This window comes from Scomber scombrus, chromosome 23, assembly GCF_963691925.1.
Source record: "Scomber scombrus chromosome 23, fScoSco1.1, whole genome shotgun sequence".
Classification (NCBI taxonomy): domain Eukaryota; kingdom Metazoa; phylum Chordata; class Actinopteri; order Scombriformes; family Scombridae; genus Scomber; species Scomber scombrus.
This window is the reverse complement of record NC_084992.1, coordinates 22,738,109-22,754,033: the sequence shown is the minus strand read 5'-3', so window position 1 is coordinate 22,754,033 and position 15,925 is coordinate 22,738,109. Positions and strand designations below refer to the sequence as shown.

Below are 15,925 nucleotides of genomic sequence, written 5' to 3'. Positions count from 1 at the left end.
ACAGAAATGTGAGAAAAACAACCAATTTCACTAGTCAAAGTTGAACAATGTGATTTAAAATACTGAAAATAGTCAGCATCCATGTGTAGCAAAATCAAGATGTTAATTTTACTTTTGTACATATCACCCTGTCCCAGCAGCTGCTTGAAAGAGCAAAGCTTTTTGTGAAACTGTATATAATGTTGTCCTCAGCAAAATGTAGACTACTTAACAACATGGTGTTTTTAAAACTGCTTTTCATAATAAACTACAAATCCCATCACTGCTTTATTTCAAGATGTGTCCTGATTTGTCACAAACGCCACGTCACCTCACGTCACTACCGCACCTGCGCAGCCATCTTGAACCTCTAGCAAGCTACGGACACAGAAGGCAGAAAAAAAAGGAGTAAAATACAGCAGCCGAGCCTGAGGAAACAAGGATATGTCCGCTAGATTCAAGGATATATGAAATAATACAGGTTGGATACAGCGGAACGACAAGTGGACATTAACGGAGACGGTATAACAGCCATTTAAGTGCCTCGGATACCCGGACCTACAAGTCATCTTTTTTTTTGCCGGAGTAGGAAGGAAGAGTCGAGTCGCCGACAGAAACACATCCAGAGTGAAACCATGAATCCCGAATAGTGAGTTTAACATGTTCCGCTAACGTAATAATGCGATAATTATTGTGTATGGTGAGAAAGCGTAATAATATGGTACGTGTATAATGGTGTATTCTTACGTAAATAACGTCTGGTCTCGTGAACGTCGTAAAATGTATTAGCAAACGTCAGCTAACAGGCTCCGGTTGAACAGGGCGCGGACTGCTTCTTTTACGTGTTTTCTCTCCTAAACGTCAGCTGACAGCTCGCTCGTGCCTTACCGTGTCGGCTGTGGCACGCGACCTTTCACGGGACTAATAAACGGTGTGAGAAGCATTCTGTAGCGGGCTCTGCTCTAGTACTTTTTTTTTTTTTACTGGAAACGGGAATGGCAACAAATGGCGTTAGCTTACAGTAACGTGACATGAAGTAGTAAAATAAGAGATGTGGTAACTCGGGGCTGACCTGTAGCCTTTGTTCCACATTCGTTTAAGTTGTCTTAAAAACACGACTTAAATCCTGACGTGTCACATACTCCTCATGCCTTCTTTTATTTACCATCATTGTTATTTAGGCCATACTATCTATCATTGTATGGACAGTTATGGACACATGAATACAAAGAATAGACTGTGGCTGTGGGATGGACATGTCTTTTTAGTGTCATTAAGGTTTAGATGTTTCATAAAGGCCAGTTAGCATGTGGCTGCGTTGGTTCTTCTTGTCATTACAGTGTGTGAGGAAATGGCTCACCAGACTTAGAACTAATCCCACATCAATTATTAGCTAATTTATTTGTCATGTTAAAAATATTTGGTTGCTACCGAATGATATAATTGTTAATCCAGCCGTTCGTTAAAGGGCCGAATCCTGCCCGGTGTTGTACCTGGAAGGTGTGGAGCGTTTCTGGGGCAAACGTTAGCTGATACGGCAGGTATCAGATGTGAGCCGTCTGTAACGTCACGCTGGCGCAGCGGCTGTCCCGAGGCCGGCAGCTAGAGGCCGGCTTCCCTTTCAGGTCTTGCGGAACCCGGTCTAACTAGCTTAGCTAAAACCTCCACACCCTTAGCAGACAATGTTTATTCCCCTGAATGTTTACACACCCTGTGCAATCTGGTTTCTGCATATTCACTATTTCATCCACTATGATATCCACTGTCTAATGTTAGGGTATTACAGTAGGTTCTACTCCTCCATATAAAGAGTGATGGCGTTATTAGTGGTTATAGTATTACATAAGCATTATTAAGAGCAACTTCTGGGTTGCCAGGTTGTGAAACATCTCTTGGCTCTATTTGTCTTCCCCCAGTTTGAAGCTAGAACTTAAGTCCATCAGCAAACCCGTCTTTAATGTTAAGTTTGACCACTTAGCTTTTGAAATAGGGCTGAATCATAATCTGTTTGTTAAAGGCTTATGAACATTTTCATCTTCAAACCTGAGAGGTTGTTTAAAAACCCACCTTTTAAATGATTCACCAACAGCCAAAACTGGCAGCTTCTTCTTATGAGTGATTTATAATAGGTTTATAAAGCCATTAGATACAACTTAAGAAACTTTTATCAAGAATGCCTTATTAGAAAATGGTACCACAAAATGATCATTTTATTATTTGTGTTTTTCACTATAGAACAATTTGGTTTGTCGTCAAAAAGTATTGAAATTCTACATACGTTTGTGTCATGTGTTGTTCTTAGTAATACTGGTATAATGTTCAGTGTGCTAAGACTTTGTCATTTTATGATGTTCACAAAATCAAAATGCTGATGTTGCATATTAATGCCATGACTGTACAGCAGCAACACATATAGTTGAGGGGTGAAGTAACTGTGCTGCTGGTTCAGCAGTGTCAGAAGTGTGGCAGAGGTCTGGTTACTTCAAGTCAGATCAACAACAAATCATCACATCAAAATATAAACGGAGTGAGAGGATGGTGAAATAAAAAAGTACACAACAACAACAACAAAGTTGTTTGAGCATCGCAGGCAGAATCACATGGCTGAGGAGAGCCAGGAATCATGGGAGGTCTGTTGCTGCTGTTAATATTGAAGCAGTTTATTATATTGTTTTAATTTTAGTACAACAAAAATACCATATAATTGAATTATTTTAAGGCAGTATTGCCCATTTATAGTTCCATATTTTGTGTTTAGACCATTTTAACGGTGTGGAGCTTTACTTTGTTAAAAGTAAAAAGGAATTGTATGAAAACTTGTTGACAAAAATATAGTTTTGGTATCAACTCTACCTTCTAATGATTCCCAGTCCTACTTGTGTGGCGGTAAACAGTATTATTGATGTTAGCTGACAGCTTCACTGTAATTGGCCACCTCATTAAACTATATAAGGCTATGCACTTGAGAAGCTTGTTGCTCTTCCTGCTGACAGCCTCCAGCATCAGACCACATCAACGTGTGTGTGTGTGTGTATGTGTGTGGAAACATGCAGTGTGAGCAGGTTGCGACAGCGTCGTTGCCATCCAGTGTTTGTGTGATATTGTCAGTCGATCAGTTGAGGGTCAGGCTGCGATATGCGACAGGTCTCAGTTTCCTATGACACAAGAATAGCACTGGCATTGAGCAATTCTCTACAGCTGTCTGTGCTGTGTGTCAAATTCATGTGATGTTTTCCTCTCAGTGATTTGGGGGGGGGGGGGATCAGTTTGTCAGAACCTGTGAGTTGGGCTGGGTCTCTAAGCTCACTGAGCGCTCACTTAATTACATTAATTACATCATTACTGCAAGTCTGAACTGGAGTCTTAGTCACATTCTTTCTTAGTGTGCCTTACTGATTTTTCTAACCAATACACCATCATTTCATCATTTTTCTATTTTTATTCACTTGCACAGATTCACACTTTTTTTTCTCCATTGGAACCAGTCTACGATTTAAATCCAAATGTCAGATTAAAACTTTCAAGTTCAACGTGTGATAACTCTGGCTTCTCGTGTTAATGAAAAACAAGCTTCTATTTCTTAAAGGTTCAGGGTCAAAGGTCAGGCATTGAAATAAATTTAAAAAAAAGTTTCAAATGATACTCAGTACTACCTCCATGGCTGGATGAACCTGCTTTAGGGGCTGGGGTAAAAGTAAACTGTTAGGCCACTATCACCCCAACCCCTCCCCTCTGACCCCCCCTTTCTGTACAGAATGTCTATGCTGGAATACTACCTGACCCCTGATTTGCTATAGGATAATTTAGTTATACATAAATTAAGTGTGAAAGTTGATTATTGACTTAATAAATAAACCGCTGCTTGTAGAGCACACACACCCACAAAACATCTTAACTCAAAGACCACCAGCTTTTTCTGGAGCTCTCAACCACAACAACTGAGCTAACTATAAGATCTAAAAACAGTAACATTTGTTTTTCCTGCTTGGTTATCCAGTATTACACGTGTGATAGTCAGCAGCACACTACACTGCCACACTGTGAGATGTTATACATGCAGTGAGTTTAATGTTGTGTCCTGATTGTTTTTATTTCAGTGACTATCTGTTCAAGCTCCTGCTCATCGGAGACTCTGGAGTAGGAAAGTCCTGCCTTCTGCTCCGCTTTGCTGTAAGTAGCTCTGTCTCTAAAAAAAAACATGTTTTTCAGTTAGTGCCAGGCTCTAAATGTCTCTGTTCTAACTGTAACCTTTGTTCTTTGCTCACTGTGCTGTCGGCCTGACCCGCTCCTCACTTTATCTGCAGGATGACACCTACACAGAGAGCTACATCAGCACCATCGGAGTGGACTTCAAGATCCGCACCATCGAGCTGGACGGCAAGACCATCAAACTGCAGATTGTGAGTGCACACACACACACACACACACACACACACACACACACACACACACACACACACACACACACACAAACACAACACTGTAACATTCACCTGAGCAAGGGCTTGGATCCAACCATTGTTATCAAAACACATGAGAGCCTTTGTGTGTGTGTGTGTGTGTGTGTGTGTGTTGTGCATTCAGACCAAGCTGTAACTGGATGCTGGTTTAGTTGAAGGAACAGGCTGTACCACCTTAAATACAACCAGTTTAATCAGCACACTTAGCTCTGCTTCATACATACAGATTGAATCTCCCTGCACGCTGTGCTTCTGTTTCTCACTTATTATCCATCAGTCCAAACACACCTGAAAAGAAATGAGGTCGTATAATTTTATGACTTACTCAGACTTACAAATTCTTCATGCTGCCAGTACTAAAAATGTACTAAAAGTATACTAAAAGTGGAAAAACATCAGGGCTTAATTTCATGAAGGAGTCTTAAGAAAAGTAAGACTTATTAAGCGTGACATATTTATCAAGCATCTCAGAACCCCTCCCAGGAAGCATGCTTATAGTCAACTGTTCTTTTTAGGAGTGTAATGGTATCAATGTTACAGTTCAGTGCACACACTCATACAAAGAATACACTCTGTGAGCCAAACAATCACTGTCAAAATAGTTTAATAATCAACTCACTCCTGCATGCACAACAGTAATTGGAGAACACAGTGCATGACTTAGCTGTATTATATGTGTGTATGCTAGCCTGTTTACCCTGTAGTGTTGCTGCTGTGTGGCTGACAAACAAGAAAGACTACACTATTAGTAAAATGTGCCCCGTTATCTCTGTAGTGAAACAAAACTGCATCACCCCCCCCAACCCCCACCCCCCCTCCCTCTGTGACAGTCAGCTTTTCACTCTGTCTTTGAGTGAAGTTGTTCAGAACAACTGGAAACACCATTTGTGACATGGTCACACAGCACGACATGAAATGTCGTTAAAAAGAGTGAAAGTAAAAGTAGATTCCTCTGACTCATTTTTTTACAATTATTTAACCAGAAAGTCCCTTCAGATAGAAAATCTATTGTCCTGGAGACAGAACAGCAGTTACAGTTAGAGTAGAAATAAAGCCCAACAGATAGTTAATACACACATCACACACAGCATGAAGACACTAAATCCAGCTCACTAAGACATTTCCAGTTCTCACTTACATCAACCTGTAAGGTTGCTTAATTCTTTCAATATTTCATACATATATTATTATATATGACATCATTAGATTATTAATAGTGAAGGATCAGTGTTAGAGCAGCATGTTACTGTTGTAGCTGCTGGAGGTGGAGCTAGTTTACACTACTTTATATACAGTTAGAGCATAAATAAACATTTAGGGTTAGGGTTAGGCAGACACTATTATATTATCATCATATAACTAATAATAATTATGCATAAATATTTAAAATAAAATATTGTCATTGCTTAAACAGAAGCTGCTGTTTAAACTTATATGTGGTAGTTTCTCTACAGGATCCAAACACTGTATTCTACCAGCTCACCTGTTAATGATGTACACTGTGACTCATTACAGCAGCTGGGATTGTTCCACGTTGCTGGTTTTTTTTTTTTATCACTGTTGATACAGAAATGAAGTAATGCTGTAATGAAGCCATCTGACAGCTCACAGGCTGTAATGTCTTCCACCTTTAAACCTCGGCATGAAGTCACATGTTTTATTGACTGCAGCTTGTAAAAAAAATTTAAAAAAGCAGCTCGATTTGATCAATGAATGAAGACACAGTTAGTGTCAGAGAAGAGTGAGTATGTGCTCATGGAATAAGTACAATAATAAATACAAATGAGAAATAAATGCCTGTCTTTAAAATGAGACAGCTTGAAATAAAGGTCTGGTTCTGTCTACAATAAGCACATTCTTATCTTCACTGTGATCTAATTGCACCAATGAAGAACAGAGAAAACATGGTTTCTCATTTCAATGTGTGGGTTTAATCATTTGGAATTTCATTTCATAAAGCTATTTTACAGCAGTAAAAGTTCATACTGCACCTGCACTGTTTCATGTACTGCTCCTCAATATCAAACAAGCAACACATGACAGCTTTAGATTGTCAGGAGGGAAATAATAGAAACAAACAGGTGATTATTCATTTAGTCAGACACTTTATTGCCTGTGATGAAACTGCTAGTGAGTTTAATTTCTAATCTCTCTCTCTCTCTCTCTCTCTCTCTCTCTCTCTCTCTCTCTCTCTCTCTCTCTCTCTCTCTCTCTCTCTCTCTCTCATCTCTCTCATCTCTCAGTGGGACACTGCAGGTCAGGAGAGGTTTCGTACCATCACCTCCAGTTACTACCGCGGAGCTCACGGCATCATAGTTGTATATGATGTGACAGATCAGGTGAGTCAGCAGTCTGGGCTCAAATCAAATACTGGGTGTAATTATTTTGCTTTTTAAAAAAAATTGTATTTAATTTTTATACTCATTGGTCAGCACTCCAAATGTGTTGAGCTTTAGCATGCAGCCCTGTTTAAATGTGAACTTGTAAATCTGTCAATTACAGAACATAATCATTCATTTTATTTAGTTAAACACACTACAATCACATCCTTATTGTTTCCAGTCCCTGTGTGACTTAGAGCTAATAAGTGACCAGTACATTCATTTGAATGTGATTTCAGCTTCCACACGACACTTTTTACATTAGGAGGATCTGGGAATATAAGTATCCTCTCAAACTAAATAATGGGGAAAAAATAAAAAGAACACCTTATTATATATTATCACTACAATGCAGCTGTGACAAATGAATCATAAGCTAGACACAGTCTCAACCAATAGAAAAGCACTTCCTGGTATCAGATGGGTAAAAAACATAGACTAACCTGCTGTGTTTTCTGACATGCTGATATTCTTGTTCTCATTGTGCAGGAGTCTTATAACAATGTGAAGCAGTGGCTGCAGGAAATCGACCGCTACGCCAGTGAAAATGTCAACAAGCTTCTGGTGGGCAACAAGTGTGACCTGACCACCAAGAAAGTTGTGGACTACACAACAGCTAAGGTAAGACTGCCATCTGGTATCTGTGAGGAAGTGGAGCGCATTTTCTTACTGTTAACTAAACCTGTGATAAGATGTGATCTGCTGATACTGGTCCATGAGGTGTTTTTATAGAGCACACTGAGCTGGACTCGTGTGTGAAATTTCAACTAAATCAGACTTAAGTGTGAGGGGCGTGGCCTCGCCAAAAGGAATCACAGCGCCACCATCTGGCTTATTGGGCTCATATTTCCTGAGAAGCACATGCGCATCATCTCCAGTTATTGGGCCAAGTTTCATGGTGTTAGTGGTGATAAACTGACACAAACACAGTAGATTAGAAGAAGACAGTCATCTATGATTGTATGGGAGTTATGGACACATGAATACAAAGAATAGTCTGTGGCTGTGGGATGGAAATGTCTTTTAGTGTCATTAAGGTTTAGATGTTTCATAAAGGCCAGTAAGCATGTGGCTGCTTTGGTTCTTCTTGTCATTACAGTGTGTGAGGATCTGTTGAACTGGGTCAAGGCTGAAACTTCCTCTTATCAATATATTCCCACAGCAGTGTCACACTCTAAGAAATCATTTAGATCATACACATTCAAAAATATCCAAGTTTCAGAGGACATGTCTCCCTGCTGGATCTGAACTAGGTTTTTCCACAGAAAAGAGAGATTTATTGGTGTGATCATGTGACCGCACATCTTAATTGAGTTAAATAAAGATGCATACATTAGTCCCACCCATTCTCTTTTAGTTATTGGTGTTTAGTTCAAGATGGCTTTCTGATGCAAGAGCCATAACTGCTCTAAATGCTCAGAAAACCAGATTTTTGTACAGTTGCAATAACACTTGATATGTGCAATACTGAGGGAAATGGTGCAATAATGACAGCAGAATGTGGAGTGTCGTGTGTGTGTGTGTGTGTGTGTGTGTGTGTGTGTGTGTGTGTGCGTGTGCGTGTGCGTGTGCGTGTGCGTGTGCGTGTGCGTGTGCGTGCGTGCGTGCGTGCGTGTGCGTGTGTGTTTTAACATCAGTGTGGTCCTGTGTTGTGTGACAGGAATTTGCTGACTCTCTGGCCATCCCCTTCCTGGAGACCAGCGCCAAGAACGCCACCAACGTAGAGCAGGCCTTCATGACCATGGCAGCCGAGATCAAGAAGCGCATGGGCCCCGGAGCCACAGCCGGCGGAGACAAGCCCAACTTAAAAATCGAGAGCACCCCCGTCAGGCAGTCTGGAGGGGGCTGCTGCTAAAGGACCCCCACCCCCCATCACCATCACCATCACCTCCACCGTCTCCACTCAGATCTCCCTCTCCTCTCCTTCTGTGTTCCTTCCCATCATTGTTTGCCACTTCCCCAGCCCACCATTCTTTCCATAACACCTTGTAACCCACACCCACACCCACACCTAGCCCCCTGATTCCCCTCCACCATCACCAGCCTGTCTGAAGAGGAGTGAACCATCAGTGTGTTACTTTAGGAGGGTTCATTCAGGCCTGTACTCCAAACTACAGAGAGCAACCAGTGTGTGTGTGTGTGTGTGTGTGTGAGGGAAGCAGACAAACACAGACCGAGGCAACTTTTACTTTCTGCCAAGACGACAGAAAGAAAACAGATATGGAGGAAGTTTGGTATTGATTCAGAGTGGGACGGAGGCAGTGGAAGATTAGGTTTAGATACCACTCAGCTTATCTCTATACACACACACACACACACACACACACACACACACACACACACACACACACACACACACACACACACACACACACACACACACACACACACACACACACACACACACACACAGTAGTGGGGAGTCAGGGGTTAAAGAGATTCAAGCCTTTTGGACATACACTCAGGCTGTGTCTGTCTTTGCTGGTGTCATCTTATGGCCACACACACACACACACACACACACACACACACACACACACACACACACACACACACACACACACACACACACACACACACATACACACACATACACACACATAGAGAGACAGGTGCAGCTTGCACTGTAGATGGTTACACAGTAATAAGTGTTGCTGAGTAGCAGCAGCCTGCTAAGAATGACTCATCATTACCATTTTACTGACAAAGATGGAGGGAAAGCCCGTTCAGCGAGCATCCTCTTCCTCCGTCTGTCCTCCTCTTCCTCAGCTTCCACTCACATTTCTTTCTCAAGGTGTGTTCAGACAGAAAGCAACGTCAGCCTCGTGTCACACGCTCTAAAATAGTCACACTGAGTCCAGTTCTTTCTGTCATTTCCCTCCAGTCTCCCTCACTGTTTCCTCTCAGTACTTTTATGAAGTTTCAAAAAGGGACACAGTCTTTGCTCAAACTGAAGCATTTCTAACTCATCCCACCTCTAAAATTTGCATCGCGTTCTGTCTGAACACAACTTCAAGGTCCCAATACGCTCCAAGCATACTAAGCTTGAATGCACACGTTTGAAACAGCCCTTCCTCAAAGGTCTTTCATTCGTTTCAAAAGCAGAAATAGGCCAAATAATCCTAATATCCCTCACAGAGAGTACCACACAGCTTCCAGAGGAGCTTTGAGACACTGTTCAGAAAACTTGAAGCAAATTTTTTGCTGAGTGGACAATAAATTCAACCAGTATCAACAAAATATTCATACTTGTGTCTCAGTAACTGTACACTTGTAGAGCAGCATGTCCACTGACATCTAATTGGATGGGGTTCAACTCTACACACATTTACTTTGCCTTCACACATTCATTAATATAAGCTGATTTCAACATAATAAACAGCTGTTACAGTTGCAGGTGTGATGCGGCCAATAATACAACTAGATCGTAGAGGAACATCTGCATCCAAAGATAAGCTGTACTTAGATTTGATGGAAGCATTAACCAAGGGAATCATGAACCAAACTCCCTGCTGGAGGCTCAGTCAGCTCCACATAGAGACAGCAGAGGTGGGACGGAGGCAGTGTTGTGAGAAGTGTAATATATGGTTAGTTTTTAGTTATTATTCATTAGTCTTCATATGTTAAAGAATAAAAGAAAGAAATCATTTTGGATGGTGACTTCCTGGAATGACACTAAATATTCCAGTGTGAGGACAGAGATGAAGAGGCATGACGAAGGTGGGGGGAGGGAGGGGGGGGACTCAGTTCGACCTATTCTGACACACAGGAGAAGCAATTGGCAATATCTGCATTGATCTAACAGTTATTGTTTTATTTTATTATCGTTGTGGTTTTATTGTTTTTTATTTTAATTTTCTCATTGATACTTCTGACTTTTTGGAGACAACTTTGTACAATTTGCTTCATGTTCAGTACCTGACCGAGGTGTTTTTTTTTTTTTTTTTGGACGTTGTTTCATTTGTGCTTGTTTGCAGATGAAGCTGGGGTGGAGATGTAGTGTGGGTGTGTCTGTTAGCTGAGGGGGGGGTTGTCTTAAAAAGCTGCTGTTCCTTCCCTGAGACTGATCAGTTTGTCACAAATGGTAGTTTATCTTTGACACATGATTCACACTCAGATTGTCTTTTCTGTCTGCTATGCTGTCTGCTTTTTACCTCCTGAGTCCTTTACATTGATTGTGAAGGTCAACTTTAAAAAAAACTTGTAAAAAAAAAAAGAAAAAAGAAAAAAAAGCTTGAAAAATGTGATTGGTTATCATCTACAGTTAAAAACAAAGATTACAAAAAGTGACTAAACTAAACTTAGCTTTTCCAGAGCTTTCAGTCATACCTCATGCTCATCTTTAAACAGAGGTAGAGGTTATAATATCCTTCTGTATTCAAGTATAAAGCTCCAGTTACTCCTTCTGCTGATGAAGACTGTGAAATGTGATTGAAAGTTCTTGGTAAAGGCTAGTAAGTGGACCTTGACTACCATAATAAAAGATAAAGAACAGCGCAAATCTGATCAGATATTTGATGCCACTTTTCAATACTCGACACTACAGAAAACATTTACCAGATACTACTGTGACCCTTATAATCCAGATTTACTTACATCATGATCGTCATCATCATCATCATCATCATCGCTGCATGAGACATTTATCTCACCGCCATACCTTAGTGTAAAAAATCAGAGTGATGAAGTGTTTTACTCTGAGCAGATTCTGCTTGTCATAGCTGTGTTAGGTCTCCGTGGTATCTCCAGGGAAACCTTGGAGGAATGTGAGGAAAGGAGCACCCACCCCGCACCCCCACCCCCACCCTCACAGAGGGGCCTCTACACCACACAGCTCCTAAATCTGAGCCACAACTTTGTACCCTGTTATATAGAAAGAACTGGACAAAAAAATGTGGTGACGTGGTCGTGGTAGAGTGGTCGTACTTTGAAGAATGGAAATACTGTATTAAAGTAGCATTAGGACCTTGTTACTCACTCTTTTATTTGTGTGTGTAATCTGTGGTGTAGTGTGTCCGCCGCAGACACATGTCCTCTCTGAACAGAAGCTCTGTCGCAGGCTCTAGTTTCATCATGTGTGTCGTGTGTTCAGGGGGCACCTGGAGGTTCAGGGACTGACTGGTCTTTGGTTTGCTGACCGGATATGAACTCCCAACTCCCCCCCCCCCTTAACTAGTCAACCATGTCACTGCGACTTGATGAATTCCTCAACCCCTCCCTTCCCCTTCTCCTCCACCCAGATGTTGGATTCTCACAGAGGCGTCGTCCTTTAAGAAAAAAAAAAAAACTCGTCAGCATTTCAGGTACAACAGCGCCTCGTGCTGTGGTGAAGCTCCTCCATCGCAGCTCCACCAAGATCAGCAGCTTCCAAAAAGTGCAATTTCAGCTCCTTTTAAAAAAAAAAGAAAAGAACTGAATCTAGATGAGTCACATGATCTCCAGAACAACAGCCTTCCATCTGTGAAGCCTTATCACTGATTGATGCTCGGTCAGGAAGCCGCATCTTCTTAAACTCCAGTGTGACAGATGTGTTGCGTGTGATTACGTTGGCATCATTTGGAGATGAGTCGTGTGTGTGTGTGTGTGTGTGTGTGTTAGCATCAAATATTAATAGACTTGTGTTTTTCAGGCTTGTCACACTAACCTGGAACACTTGTCTGTGCAGGACTGGAGGGAGGGAAACATCAGGACATGTTTGTGTGTGTGTGTGTGTGTGTGTGTGTGTGTGTGTATGTGTATGTATAGAGCGAAGCAGGATCACGTGTAACATTCCTCAGCTTTTTCGGACACATGTCGGCATCCAGGCATCACGCCGCTCTCACTTGAGTAGATGCAGAACAAGCAATCATTGAAAACGTAACACTCAAAAAGTCACACTCACACATATACAGGATTTCCTGCGCTTTGATTTTGTCTTTGAACCTTTCTTTCAAACGAGTCTCGCTATTCTACTGATTTTTAATGTGTTCATTAAACTATACTGTGTTGTCTAGTCCATGGAAGTATGAGGGGACACTGTGTAGGGAGGGGTTAAAAATGTAGGGGTGGGGCTTATGCTTATGAATGTGATTCTGATGAAACAATGCTTGACTTTTTCTTCTTTAGTTCTCTTTTTCTTTTGTATTCACTTGGGGCTGAAGGGGGGGGGGGGGGATTTTCCATGTCATTTGCACACTTGTTCATTGGCTTAATAAAGGCACTCACTAGGTGTTGTTTGTTAATAAAAAGCACCGGGCAGGAGCTCGCCTGTCAGTCACCTTCTGTCTTTTTCTGTTTTGCTTGTTCACTTTGGTGCTGTCTCCCTGCTGAGTTTGATCATGTTTTTTTTCTGTACATATTATAAATATATATATAATAAAATGATGAAAAAGATCGTCAACATGAGAGCTCGTCTGTTATTTTAACTCACAGTACTCATGATGGGGTTTTTTTTGTAATCATTGGGATGAGAAAAGAGGGCAGAACCTTAATTTTTTAACCTAATTAAAAAGCGTGGCTCTTCCCCAATATCTAAAAATATATATCAATACTGAATTAGTACAGTCAGTTTCACTATTGATCACTAACTTCACGTTTATGAATCATTTAAGATGGTACAATAACCATCAATTGTTATAAGGATATATATTTTCCTCTGCATATGGCAAATACACATGCTGCACACAAAGGCATACATACATCTTTTCACAATAAAAGTCATAGGGGAGAATCTGAAAGAAAAATGTAGGCTACCCTCAGCTAAAAGAATCATTTTGTACAGTTCTTAACATTGCTGATATGCTGATATTTAGTATTGGGCATAAACATTTTCATCAGATAAATGATGCATGTATTGTATATGTATATGTAAGTGTGTATGACATCTATGTAAGAACACAGGATAAGAGTTTAGGGCAGAGATTGAAAAAGCTTCTTACACATGTTATGTACTGGTAGTAGTGCTCTAGTCACTAATCAATTACCAATTATGACTCTGAACATGTACTGTTGATATAACTAATCAATGTGTATTTGATCAGTTTATATAAACAGTTTATAATAAAGAGGGGATTATAAAATGTTAAAGAGTCAAAGGGTCATCATGTTAGTATTTTCCTTCCATAAAGTTGGCAAAGCTCAGAAAAATCCTCACGTTAACTCCCTAACATAGGTAAAGCTCTAAAATCACAGATTCCTACATTTCCCATAAAGTCCAAGCCCAAGCTAACATATAACCCGGATGACATCACTATAGCATCACCAGGGTGACTTGACAAGGTTTTCACAGGATCAGCTGTACTAACAACCTGAATGATTCAATCAGACCTAACATTTTGTGACTGGTTTTAGCAACTTGTAAAAGAATAATAAGGTTTCCCATATCAATATCTTTAATAATTCTTATTTATTGCTGGATTATAAGTCGTTTTTAGTCAGTGATAACTGACAGAAGCCTTTGACCCACAGACACCAGCAGAGTGATATCTTTCCTGTCAGGCTTGTTCTGCAGCTTCTTCTCTGTCTCCTGTTTGACTACATTCTGATATTTGCCCTACAGCAGGATAATGAAAAGCAGCACTATCTAATACGACACGCAGGGAGACACGAGCAGAGACAAATATGCAGTGAGGGTGTAACACAAAGACTCACTGATAGAGAGTGTGATCATTATGTGCATCATATGTCAGCTGTCTGTAAAGTTCAGTACCATCTTCAGCCACAGTGTGGGAGTCAATGAGCTGCTGCTGCTGTTGCTGCTGCTTTGACATTATGCTGGCAGGAGAGGGAAGTTTAAAGGGTCACTTCACGAAAACCACAAATCATATTTTCTCACATAGCCTTTGTGGTGTCCAATCAAGTCAGTTTCTGTTTCATCTACTGAGGTTTTCAAATGTCTGTGTCAGCTATTTCTGCTTCCACTCCAATAAAAATGAGGAAGGATGAAATCTGTTGGAAGAAAAAAACCCTCTAAAAGCAACGTGATGCTCTGGATAACTCAGAGACCTCACTGTGAGTAAGAAACAGCCTCATGTATAATTGTACAGTTTTTGATTGGAAGCCAGTAAGAGCTCAGCATTGCCACACTCCAAACCAAAGAATCCAAAGAAATCCAACATGCTCTGATTTGATGACATCATTACATTTGACCAATGCTCTATAGATGTTTACATAACCGTGACAAGCTGACAGCTCTCTGTGTTTCTGGTTCTGTTACTTGTGCTGTATCTATGGGAAACTGTAAAATAACTTTGAATAAAACGTCATTCGGAGACACTGTCTGTCTTCTGTCCTTTGATCAATATGTAGAACATATGGACATCAAAACAGCTGACTGGATGTACGAATGTCACCCTGTGTGTCAAAACAAGGATTGAAATGACCTCAGGGATCATTGAAATCTTTGTTTTTTTAAACTGAGGTGAGTGAGGTGAAGATTTTGGTGACTCCCTGTGGTTGAATTAAAAAAGACAAGACTACATGCTGTTAGGCTGGAGCTGCAAAGCTTAGTCAATGAATCAATTAGTTGCCAACTATGAAATGAATCACCAACTATCTTGATAATTGATTGATTGTTTTTTAAGGAAAAAGTTTAAATTCTCTGTTTCAAAACACCGAACGTGTCTATTTTCTGGTTTAGCAAATTGAATATTTTCCCCACTAAAGAGATTTTTTAGAGATTTTTTTTTTTACTACACAATAGGTGCAAGTACAAAAGTATAACATTTTAAATATTTTCATTTTAGTGCATTTTGGGAATGGGACACTTTTGGAAAAGTCATCAAATTTCAGAGTAAAAGACATTTTACAGCTGTTTTTACAGCTGTTAAATGTCAAAATGGGTCAAATCTGATCCAAACAGAATGTAAGGGTTAACTATTAATTTAAGAAGTTATCTTGTTTTGCAAATCTCAGCATGTTGCTACATACTTTGGAGAAACAGACCCGACCAGTAGTTGCTGGTGTATCTTACTCTGGACTAAAGGGGTGAGTAGATGGACATTATTACCCCTTACCATTAAAAAAAAAAGAGTTCATTTTATCATTGATTGATATTGATGAAAGCTCAATAATTACAGACACACATACACACACACACATTACACTCTCTCCATAGGAGCGCACTGT

At 40.4% G+C, this 15,925-nt stretch overlaps 1 protein-coding gene and 1 long non-coding RNA gene across 2 annotated transcripts in view; both read left to right on the top strand.

Moving 5' to 3' along the window:
* The window catches only part of LOC134005422 (uncharacterized), a 413,404-nt gene extending 400,205 nt beyond the window's left edge, over nucleotides 1-13,199 (top strand). The window contains exon 2 of the long non-coding RNA XR_009927863.1: nucleotides 12,388-13,199. This is a non-coding gene — a long non-coding RNA (uncharacterized LOC134005422). The remainder of the gene's footprint in view (nucleotides 1-12,387) is intronic.
* rab1ba (zRAB1B, member RAS oncogene family a) lies at nucleotides 379-9,222 on the top strand. Its single transcript, XM_062444313.1, has 6 exons — nucleotides 379-628; nucleotides 4,077-4,149; nucleotides 4,284-4,379; nucleotides 6,683-6,778; nucleotides 7,310-7,441; nucleotides 8,481-9,222. The coding sequence occupies exons 1-6, from the start codon at nucleotides 615-617 to the stop codon at nucleotides 8,673-8,675; spliced, it is 606 nt and encodes a 201-aa protein (XP_062300297.1). The 5' UTR covers nucleotides 379-614; the 3' UTR covers nucleotides 8,676-9,222.
* Nucleotides 13,200-15,925: the final 2,726 nt, after the last annotated feature.